Source organism: Salvelinus namaycush, chromosome 21, assembly GCF_016432855.1.
Source record: "Salvelinus namaycush isolate Seneca chromosome 21, SaNama_1.0, whole genome shotgun sequence".
Classification (NCBI taxonomy): domain Eukaryota; kingdom Metazoa; phylum Chordata; class Actinopteri; order Salmoniformes; family Salmonidae; genus Salvelinus; species Salvelinus namaycush.
The window spans coordinates 43,884,929-43,897,386 of record NC_052327.1 but is presented as its reverse complement, the minus strand read 5'-3'; the positions used below and the strand labels follow the sequence as shown (position 1 = coordinate 43,897,386).

Here is a 12,458-nt window from a genome sequence, read left to right as displayed (position 1 = left end):
CAACTTTTCTGCAGCCGTCATTGACAAATATTTGGCACAACACCTTTAATTTTTTTTTTCTTACAATACAAAAATAAACGAAGACAATAGACAACTTAACAGTTACGTACATTCATTTCTACAGACATTAATGACATCACACTTGCTCAGACCAACATGTTCCCACCGTATCCACACCCATGCTGCCCATCTCACAATAATATTTTCTCTCCTTCTTCTATTCTCTCTAGCCCAAATGTTTTCAATATTTAGATAATAATGCATTTGATTCATCCACTGTCTTAACAATGGAGAGTCATTAGATTTGTTTCTAAATGATTGACGAGAAAAGTACAGTTGTAAGGTTCTGTATTTATTTTCTTAGTCAACCTTGTGTTCTGTTTCGTTGTGTTCTTGAACATAGCCCTCCCTGTCTTTCATTTTTGTTCATTGATTTCACCTGTGTTAGTTACTCACCTGGTCTCATCAGCTCCTTATTTAGTTCAGTTCATTCTGTTTGTGCCTTTGTGAGGTATTGTTCGTTTTGACTCTACTAAGCCTTTTCCTAGCTCGTTTGTGAGAACCAATAATAGCCTTCAGTCCTAGTTTTGATTCACTTGCCTGTTTGCCTACCTGTGTATGACCATTGCCTGCCTGTAACCACGATTCCTTCCTTCTGTGAAGGTGTATTAAACACAGTTACGTACACAGCTACCGCGCTCTGCGAGTGAATCTACACCTTTTTCTCATTGAGTGTTCACTACAACGGTGCAACCCAATGGGGTATCTTTCCGCAGCCTCATATGCCATGTCTTGAAATATGCAGATAGAAGTTTTACAATATACGTTATTTTAATCCGTCTAACAGCCAATTTTCTACCTCTGCCGATAATGTTTTGACTTTATAGCACTCTCAGAAGGCAAAACTCTGTCACGATCGTTGAAATGAGCAGACCGAGATGCAGTGTCTATTCCATCCTTTATTTTGGAATAGAAAACAAAAAGAACAAAACGAACAAACGAAAAGTGAAGCTCAGAGCAGTGCTCACAGGCAACTATACCTAGACAAGATCCCACAAAGCACAAAGGGGAAATGGCTGCCTAAATATGATCCCCAATCAGAGACAACTATAAACAGCTGCCTCTGATTGGGAACCATAACAGGCCAACATAGACACACAAACACCTAGATGACCCACCCTAGTCACACCCCGAACAAACCAACATAGAGAATAAAAAGCTCTCTATGGTCAGGGCGTGACAGTACTCCCCCCAAAGGTGCGGACTCCGACCGCAAAACCTGACTCAATAGGGGAGGGTCCGGGTGGGCATCTACCGTCGGGGGTGGCTCCGGTGTGGGGCGAAGTACCCACTCCGCTCGTGGACACGTCATCGGAGGAACCGGACCGTGGCTCGTCGCCGGAAGAACCGGACCACGGGTCGTCGCGGGATGCTCCGGACCGCAGACCGTCGCTGGAGGCTCCGGACCGCCGATCGGCGCTGGAGGCACCGGACCGCCGATTGTCTCAGGAGGTTCCGGACCGCGGACCGTCTCAGGAGGTTCCCGGACCGCGGACCGTCTCAGGAGGTTCCGGACCGCGGACCGTCTCAGGAGGTTCCGGACCGCGGACCGTCTCAGGAGGTTCCGGACCGCGGACCGTCTCAGGAGGTTCCGGACAGTGGACCGTCGCCAGGAGGTTCCGGACTGTAAAACGTCGCCGGAAGCTCTGGACTGGGACCTACCTGTCGCCGGACGCTCTGGACTGGGAACTGTCGCTGGAAGCTCTGGACTGGGAACTGTCCCTGGAAGCTCTGGACTGTGGAGGCACACTGGAGGCCTGATGCGTGGGACCGGTACAGGTGGCACCGGGCTGATGACACGCACCTCAGGGCGAGTGCGGGGAGGAGGCACAGGACGTACTGGACTGTGGAGGCGCACTGGAGGCCTGATGCGTGGGACTGGTACAGGTGGCACCGGGCTGATGACATGCACCTCAGGGCGAGTGCGGGGAGGAGGCACAGGACGCACTGGGCTGTGGAGGCGCACTGGAGGCCTGATGCGTGGGACTGGTACAGGTGGCACCGGGCTGATGACACGCACCTCAGGGCGAGTGCGGGTAGGAGGCACAGGACGCACTGGGCTGTGAAGGAGCACTGGAGACACAGTACGTATGGCCGGCCCAGGATATACTGGGCCGTGGAGGCGCACTGGAGGTCTGGAGCGTAGAGCTGGCACAACGCGTCCTGGCTGGATGCTCACTTTAGCCCGGCAAGTGCGGGGCGCTGGCACAGGACGCACTGGGCTGTGAAGGCGCACTGGCGACACAGTGCGTAGAGCCGGCGCAGGATATCCTGGACTGAGGAGGCGTACTGGAGACCAGGAGCGCTGAGCCGGCACAACCCGTCCTGGCTGGATGCTCACTTTCGCACGGCAAGTGCGAAGAGCTGGCACAGGACGCACCGGGCTGTTGATGCGCACCGGAGACACATTGCGTATCTCCGCAAAACATGGTGCCTGACTGGTCCCACGCTCCTCACGGCGACTGTCTTGCTCCAGACACCAAAACATCCACTCTACCTCATCACTCCGCTCAATTATCTCACAATACTCCTCGCTCAGTCTATCCCAACATTCCTCTTCGCTCTCAGACTCGCCCCTCGGCTTCGCCGACCAACCCGTGTGCCCCCCCCCCCCCCCCAAAAGAATGTGGGGGCTGCCTCTCGGGCTTCCTTCGTGGTCGTGAACTTCGGAGTCGCCGTTGATCCTCCTTAGCTGCCTCCTGCGTCTGCTTCCATGGAAGGCTTTCGTCTCCTGCCATTTTCTCCTCCCAAGTCCAGGATGTCTTCTCCTCCTGGCCACGCTGCTTGGTCTGTTTGTGGTGGGATCTTCTGTCACGATCGTTGGAATGAGCGGACCAAGATGCAGCATGGTATGTTTCCATCCTTTATTTTGGAATAGAAAACTAAAAGAACAAAAACAACAAAACGAACAAACGAAACGTGAAGCTCAGAGTAGTGCTCACAGGCAACTATACCTAGACAAGATCCCACAAAGCACAAAGGGGAAATGGCTGCCTAAATATGATCCCCAATCAGAGACAACGATAAACAGCTGCCTCTGATTGGGAACCATAACAGGCCAACATAGACACACAAACACCTAGATGACCCACCCTAGTCACAGAATCATTGAGTCACTGTTAGTTTTACACTTAAGACATGACTCTGCTGTCAGTTGGATAGGCTTTAATGACCAATGGGTTTTCAGTATCAACACCAGTGGTGTAAAGTACTTAAGTAAAAATACTTTAAAGTAGTTTTTTGGGGTATCTGTACTTTACTATTTATATTTTTGACAACTTTTATTTTACTCCACTACATTCCTAAAAAGTACTAATTACATTTTGAATGCTTAACAGGACAGGAAAAGGGTCTAATTCACGCACTTAAAGAGAATATCCCTGGTCATATCTACTGTATCTGATCTGGCTGAGTCACTAAACACAAATGCTTTGTTTATAAATTATGTCTGAGTGTTGGAGTGTGCCCCTGTCTATCTGTAAATACAAAAAGAAAAAGAAAATCGTCCCATCTGGTTTGCTTAATATAAGGATTTTGAAATGATTTATAATTCTACTTTTAATAAAGTATATTTTAGCAATTACATTTACTTTTGATACTTAAGTATATTTAAAACCAAATACTTTTTTACTTTTACTCAAGTAGGATTTTACTGGGTGACTTTCACTTAAGTCATTTTCTATTAAGGTATCTTTACTTTTACTCAAGTATAACAATTGGGTACTTTTTCCACCACTGATCAACACTGTAAAGTTAATTTTGGTGGCATAGTTAATGAGTGTATTTGATGTCTATTTCACCTGTTTTGGGTCTATGTTGAAGACATTATTTGATTTCCCATCTCTTCCATACAGCACAGGAGACAAGTATGCCCCAGGGAACATGGGACTACTTGACCAAGTGGAAGCTTTGCGGTGGGTCCAGGAGCACATCCACAACTTTGGGGGCGACTCCAAGTCGGTCACCATATTTGGAGAGTCTGCTGGTGGAGTGAGTGTATCGTTACTGGTGAGGATCCACACACACACAGAAGCGCGCACACACACACAGAAGCACACACACACAGAAGGGCACACACACAGAAGGGCACACACACAGAAGGGCACACACACAGAAGGGCACACACATATACACACACAGATTGTTTGTGCTGTTGAACAGGCTTTAAAAATATATATTTTTCGCTAGCTTCATTCACCGTTGTCTGCTGGTCTGTTCCATCGTGCGATAGCTGAGAGTGGTACTGCAGCTATGGACGCTATCATAAATTCCGACCCCCTGTCTGTAGCCCAGGTATTTTCAAACTCTTTCTCTCCACAAAAAAAAAGGTAAACACTGTCATAGGTATACATCACACCATCAATTTTTCATCACAACCATGGCAAGTGATTATTTTGTTTGTGTCATAGATGGTGGCAACCATATTGGGCTGTAACAGCAGCAACACAGAGCAGATTGCAGACTGTGTGGAGAAGTTGACTGCTGATGACATAGTTAATGTTCATAAACAGGTGAGATGTCCTGGACACCAGAACTATTTGAGCACTGTTCTCTGATATAAAAGCCACAACAAACTTTTAGGCTCAGTTATATTAGCTTTTTTTTTTGTAACTCAGTCGGGGTCTCTGCTTACTATTGAGAGTTGGAATAGTAGAATACACCAGGTGCCATTTTCTCTTGTTATGCCAGTCACTGACAGTCAACATTTTTAGATTGATAGTTAGTCTAGCCAGTTATCTAAACTTGTAGTAATCATGGCCGAATATCGACAAAGGATTTTGTTAGTAATTTTCACTCAGATATCACATTAACATGGCATAAGTCATTACAAAATGTGTAGAATTGCTGGAAATGTACTTTAAAACTAAAATATTTATCTCCACCATCAAGAGGGGGGCCACCAACATATTTGCCACAAGGTGTGAAGCCCCACAACCAAATCTTGCTTAGGGCATCCAAAAGGCTAAAGCCGGCCCAACATAGCCTACAGTGTTTTCCAGCGAGCCATGTTTGTGAGCGAGTACTGAGCCTAAACTTTCCCCAGAGGCATACTGCTTGAATGCAGTGTGATTTTGCACTTTTTAACTGGCAGCCCCTGAATAACTATGTTCTCAACATTTGTCTTTTTAAAGAACCAAATGTTGCGAATTGGTGTGACTGTTGGCGGGCATTTCTTGCCCAAGTTGTTGACTGAGAGTTTCCATAACCATGAGATGCATAAGGTGCCGTTTATGACGGGCACCAATACTGACGAAGGTTGGCTACTGGCAAACGTAAGTCAGCTTTGAACATGTATTTCAATATGTATAACAACTGAATATTGGATGTGACTTGGATAACACTTTAAGTTAAGAACATTAAGTTAACAACAGAAAGTTGTTCTTTCTGCTAACTAGGGACGGTTTCAACACATATAGTAACAGCTTTAGGCCATATTAACATGTTATAAATCGTTCTTTAGCAATTGCTTTTCAAATGCATAGGAAAGTAGTAATGTTTTTATTAATATACAAGTGGTATGAGGGGAAAGTCACTATTTCACTTTTGTAATAACAAAAAACCTTCCACTCGTACTGTGTAAAATGTTAATACAATGTCGTTACTAAGGAGAGCAACACATGTTTAAAGGGATAGTTCTGGATTTTTGCAATGCCCTTTATCTACTTCCCTAGAGCCAGAAGAACTCGTGGATACCATTTTATGTATCTGCATCCAATATGAAGGTACATAGAGGTAGTTTCGCAAGCCAATTCTAACAAGCATGTTAGCTGTTCCCATAGACTTCCAGTCATTGCGCTAGAGCTAATTAGCAACTTCTTTCAAACTGCATTGAGATGCATAAAAATGGTATCCACAAGTTCATCTGACTTTGGGGAAGTAGATAAAAGGCCTCATTGCAAAAATCCAGAACTATCCCTTTAAGAGTGACAATGTAAAGTGTCACTGTGACTTGATTTTAATTTTCCAATTGCAATGGTTGAATGTTGTACTCCTTGTACTCCCTAGATGATGGCACCTCCTGGTTGGGTGGATGGAATAGACCGGGAGCAGGTCATGCCTCTTTTGGCATTATGCTACCCTGATGTAAGTATATGCAGTCCCACCTGCCAAGAAATTGCTCAGATGAAATGCCTCATTACTGATTACAATACATTCTGTGGCTACACTGAATGGTCTTTGTCTCATTCAGCCCAAGGATCAGTGGATAACTGAGCTGATAGCAGATGAATACCTGGGAACCTCTGGAGATCGGATTAAAAACCGTGATGGGTTCATTGAGCTGGTTGGGGATGCTTTGTTTACCATTCCTGCTCTTACGACAGCAGGCTTCCACAGAGGTAAGCTCAGGAGTCAAGGACATTAAAGTGGATGTAGATGTTTCCTCACCCTGAAAGTAGTCAATGGGCCAGGAGAAACTCTAATCCAAGCCGCTACAAACTTAAACTAACTTTAGTCACTGCCTGATAAAATCAATGGAAGTGATAGGGGGAACTGTCCAATATTCTACATTTCATCATGACCAAATCAACAAAAATCAACTCCATCTGACATCAAATTCAAATACATTTTTATTGGTCACATACACATATTTAGCAAATGTTATTGCGGGCGTAGTGAAATTCTTGTAAATCAAGTTGGAAAATCCTGAACTTCCCTTTTAATCTATTAATTATTAGAGGTTCAAGGAGCTAAACTGGGTGAAACCCTATTGTATTTGTTGCCGTTGATTGTTATTAATCCGGTTCGGACTAAATTTGGTGAAAAGATACAAATTCCCGTGAGATAATAATGCCTAGGAGGATGCAGCCCTGCATGATGGTAAAGAGTCATGGGACACACCCTCTCACACAATGCCATGCCAATTGGCCACATGGTGGAGCTATAACAAGCAATTGAAAATGCACTTATTTTGGGGGGGGCCTCCCGGGTGGCGCCTCCCGGGTGGCGCAGTGGTCTAAGGCACTGCATCGCAGTGCTAGCTGTGCCACCAGAGATTCTGGGTTCGAGCCCAGGCTGTGTTGTGCTGTGTTATGTTTCGGAGGACGCATGGCTCTCAACCTTTGCCTCTCCCGAGTCCGTACGGGAGTTGCAGCGATGAGACAAGACTGTAACTACTACCAATTGGATACCATGAAATTGGGGAGAAAAAAGGGTAAAAAAAAGAAGAAAATGCACATTTTTGAAAGGTCTAGAGTCCTGAAATTTGGTACATTGATCCGTCTCATCACATTAAACAAATTTGCCTCAAGAACCCAATATGATGGATTTTTAAAACACTTAACTCCTCTGGCACCAAATGACCGATCTGCACGAAACTTGATATATAGCATCTATGGACCAAGGTTAGTCAAACAACATGGCCGCTACTTACCATTAACATTAACAAGGACGTTGTCTGGCACATAAATGCATATAAATCAGACACAAATATTCGAATTGTAACAAAACTTGATACACATGTTCCAAACACTATTAAGACTCAACATAAGCACGCACATTGAGATCCACCATAGGGTGGCGCTATATCTCTTGATCTATTTGACTCTGCGATTCCATTTTTCAAACATGCTCAGGGATGTGAGTCTAGGTTTGAACTTATGATGGCGCTGTTGGGACAGGAAAAAATAATCATGCAAGCTCATTTGCTTATAGTGGCCATGTTGTTTAAGGTAGAGTCTGGGGGAAAAAGACGTGCGTCTATAGAAGCTATATACCACATTTGGTACCAATTGGTCCAGTAGTTCTGTAGAAGAAGACGTTTAAAGTAGTCAACAACATAAAAAATAGTCCAAAATACAGGTAACTGCCGAAATAAAGGAAACACCAACGTAAAGTGTCTTAACGCGTTGGATCACCACGAGCCGCCAGAACAGCTTCAATGTGCCTTGGCATAGATTCTACAAATGTCTGGAACTCTATTGGAAGGATTCCTCCACGAGAAATTCCATCATCGTTTTGTTTGAAAACGCTGTCTCAATTGGGTTGAGATCTGGTGACTGAGACACACACACATACTTTAAACCCCCTTATGCTCCTGTGAGACCCTTCTTTCAAAGTCTAGCCATGGTATCCAAAAGAATGGCCAACTGGACATTTTCATACATGACCCTAAGCTTGACGGGATGTTAAGAAACTCAGGAACCACACCTGTGTGGAAGCATCTGCATTCAATATACTTTGTGTCACTCATTTACTCAAGTGTTTCCTTTATTTTAGCAGTAACCTGTACATCAAAAGCATATTGCATGATCTGTTAGATTTTGAGTTCTGATATTCGGCAAGCATGGTAAGAGTAGAGAAGTGGTTCTTACGTAGGACGGCGGACGTAAAGGTAACGTAAAGGTAATGGCGGACTGAACGAAGTTATGTAGAGCACCTCAAGATAAAACATAATATTCGAAATATCTGCTAAATTAGACTAAAATATTAGCACTAAATAATCTGGTGGGTGATAACCTTCAATCTGGATAATAACACAAAACAAATCCTAAGATTAGAGACATTTATCGACAAATATTACGAAAACAAGCAACACCCAAACATGACGGAGAGTAAGACAGGGGAACCGATTCAAAAACGAAAACGTGACTCCTCAACCGACACGGATGATTTAATATTCTCACCACCGGCAATGGTAAAGGTCGAAACCGATCTGTTAAAATCAATAAATGACAAACTGGGTATACTTGAATTAGTTAGTAAAGATATAAAAGAGTTGAAGGCAAGCCTAGAGATGAGTGATGAAAAAGCTGCGACATTGGAGAAGGAAACACACGCGCTAAAAGGGACAGTCAATAAAATTGAAACCGAAATGAATGAAATTAAAAAGGAGAACACCGTTCTGAAGGAATGCTTACTAGACATACAAACTAGATCCATGAGAGAGAATTTGGTACTTACAGGTATCCAAGAGAAAGAAGGAGAGGTTCCTGAATCTGTAGTTAGAGAGTTCCTTTTTGCAGCGCTTCAGATTCCACGCGAAGTTATCGATAAGATCCAACTTGAACGTGTACACCGCCTCGGACAGAGAGGGCAGAGGTACGAACGCCCAATCGTTGCCAAATTTGCTTCATTTAAAGATAAAATAATGGTTAAAAGCCTGGGTAAAAGACTTGCTGGGACCAAAATTGGCATGAATGATCAGTTTCCGAAAGAAATTGCAGAACGGCGCAAAGTTCTGTATCCAATTTTCAAAGAAAATAGATTAAAAGCGAAACGAGTAGCTCTCGTCGTTGATAAACTATATATTGATAACCAGTTGTTCAGAGACACAAAGACTACTCCATGGTTATTTTAAAAATTACAAAGTTCTCATAGATGAGGAAAATAAACACAATTCAAGCCCGGTTATTGATTGTAACAATACAATACAAAATATAGCTTTTCTATAAATCTTCATATATAACTAATTGAACACAAGCACTATTTCTACATAGTGAAGATAAAAACTAAGTAAACAGAAGGCACAGTATGTGTGGATGGTGTGGTGTGTGTTTATTTTTATTTGTTATGTTTGGAAAGTTGAGTGAGTGAGTAATGAAATAGTTGCATATCCCAGAGCCAGTGTATTGCTGTGGGCCGGGTATGAGAGGGCTTTCAATGTTGTTCAGATGATGGATATACTTTTATAATGAATTATACGTCTTATTTATTTATTGTCCTATCATGGGGAACTACATTTTTAAAATAAATATCTAATTATTTATTATCCTATTTTAATGGTACGGTCCATGGCCCTATACCCTAGACACCCACATGAATGGCCCAGATACTAAGGAGAAGTCCCTAACTGTTTTATGTGCATGCTGTAAGCGGTCTGTATGCAGCCAAAATGAGGTCAGGGACCAAGAGCAGCACTGCCCCCTCAAGATTCTGAGCCTGCTTGGCAGGGTTGGTCCTGCAAAGCCAAAGCCCCCTAAAGGGAGAGCATAATAAACAAGGAAATTCTCAAAGCTGCTAATGAGAACCTTGACGACCTTGTACCTAGCCGGTGGGGATTCCGGTGGGGTGCCCCCACCCAGGCAGTGGCAGTGCTGGCAACACTAGCTGCAGTAACCCATGGGGAGGGGGTCACACTCGGACATTCAGAGAGGGGGTATATTATTGTGGCCCTGGTGGCACGAAATCAAGTCGGACTGCATGGAGATGCTTGGGAACATGGTCAAAATGGATGACCGTATTGTGGGTGTTTCAGGAAGAAGGTGTACATTTGACCTCCATCATTTAGGATGTGACAATGGTAAATAAATCTCTACATTTATGCTCATTTTTTGCGCGGTCTTGCAGGCCTTCTCATGCAGCTGCAACTGCAAGTACATTTGTAAATCATGATCCATCTTGAGTTGGGCTCTGGGATGGTGCAATTGTTGAGAGGGTGAGCTTATGGTTGTGTGGGGGTAAGGGCTGAATGTGTGTGGGTGTATGTGTGTATCCCACAACTGTTGCGAAGGAAGAAGTAAAAGATGTTAGGGACTATAGAGGATGATTCACAGCAATATGTAATAAAAATAGAGGTGAGGGCGATGGAAATGCATTTGGCAATGGATCTGCTTCGGTTCGGTGGATGGCGCTGTGTGCACTTTTCGAAGGATGGATCCCAGTCGGTCCGGGGCTGTGCGATGCGGGGGGTCGGGGGTGGTCTGCCGGTCATTGGGATGACAACCCAACTCGAGATGGGGGCTTTTGGCGGGTGGAATAGTGGGGACCAATTGGAGGTTTGCTTAGTGGAGATGCAAATGTCATGGTACAACTATATAGACACTCAATCATTATGTTACTTTTTAATAGGATGTTTACAAACATATATTTTGATAAAAATAATTGAAAGGTGTGTCTCATTATGGTAAGTGGTGAAATAAGTATAGCCAGTTACAATTGTAATGGCTTAGCAGATAATAAGAAAAGACGATCAGTATTTACCTGGCTAAAAGAGAAGGATTATAATATCTACTGTTTACAGGAAACCCATTCGACAGTTTTAGATGAAGTTTTGTGGAAAAAGAACTGGGGGGGCGAAATATATTTCTCCCATGGGCAAAGAAATTCAAAAGGGGTGATGGTTTTAATTAATAATAACTTTGATCCAAATGTGCAACTTGTCCAAACAGATCCTCAAGGTAGATGGATTATTTTAAATATGTTATTGGACAATAAACATATATGGCTTATTAACCTATACGGTCCGAATAATGATGATCCAAGCTTCTTTGACAATATATATAAGAATGTATCAACTCTACAAGCAACACTAGACTCTATTATTATAGTGGGAGATTTTAATACGGTCTTAAATACCTCTATGGACCGGAAAGGAAATCACACTACAAACTATCACCCTCAGGCACTTAAGGAAATCAGGAATGTCATGGATATATTGGAATTAGTGGATATATGGAGACTTAAATACCCTGACCTAGTGAGATATACATGGCGGAGGCTTAATCAAGCTAGTCGCCTTGACTACTTTCTTATATCATTCTCTCTGGCACCAAAAGTTAAAAAGTGTTTGATAGGGGACAGAATGCGGTCGGACCATCACATAATTGGCATATATATTACTCTTACAGAATTTCCACGTGGGCGAGGATATTGGAAATTTAATCAAAGCCTACTAGATGATAAATTGTTTAGAACTAGGACAGAAGAATTTATAACTGACTTTTTTAGACATAACATAGGTACAGCAGATCCCCATATTGTATGGGACACTTTTAAGTGTGGCTTTAGAGGCCATGCAATTCAGTACTCATCTATAAAACAAAAGCAATTTCGATCAAAAGAGTCCATATTAACAAAGGAAATTGAAGGACTAACAGTACAGTTAGATAACAATAAAAACGGTACCATAGAGGCACAGAATAAGTTAGAGGAAAAACAAAAAGAAATGGAGGAACTTATTCAAGAAAGATCCAGTGTAATATATTACAAAAATAAAGCGAACTGGATGGAATATGGGGAAAAATGCACCAAATTCTTTTTCAATCTTCAATATAGAAATGCTACCAAAAAAAACGTATTAAAACTTGTTACAAATGATGGAGTCACGCATGATTCACCAAATGATATTTTGAAAGAGGAAGTAAAGTACTTTAAGAATATATTTTCGTTTCAGGCTCCTCCATCTCCACTAACTGAAACTAATTGTATGGATTTTTTCCCTAATAATAATGTAAAATTAACATCTGTACAGAAAGACTCATGTGAAGGCCTAATTACAGAGGAGGAACTACTTGATGCAATTGGGGCCTTTAAGGATGGGAAAACTCCAGGACTGGATGGCATACCAGTGGAAGTATACAAACATTTTTTTTGATATACTCAAAGGACCATTATTAGCTTGTTTTAACCACTCCTATATAAATGATAGATTATCAGACACGCAACAAGAAGGTGTGATA

General features: G+C 42.8%; 1 protein-coding gene across 1 annotated transcript in view; it reads left to right on the top strand.

Moving 5' to 3' along the window:
• ces2b (carboxylesterase 2b) overlaps positions 1 to 12,458 on the top strand; it is a 47,603-nt gene that overhangs the window by 30,260 nt on the left and 4,885 nt on the right. Inside the window, exons 17-22 of the mRNA XM_039017745.1 lie at positions 3,915 to 4,068; positions 4,249 to 4,353; positions 4,470 to 4,571; positions 5,193 to 5,333; positions 6,067 to 6,144; positions 6,251 to 6,398. Of these exons, the coding sequence (XP_038873673.1) occupies positions 3,915 to 4,068; positions 4,249 to 4,353; positions 4,470 to 4,571; positions 5,193 to 5,333; positions 6,067 to 6,144; positions 6,251 to 6,398 (728 nt within the window). The remainder of the gene's footprint in view (positions 1 to 3,914; positions 4,069 to 4,248; positions 4,354 to 4,469; positions 4,572 to 5,192; positions 5,334 to 6,066; positions 6,145 to 6,250; positions 6,399 to 12,458) is intronic.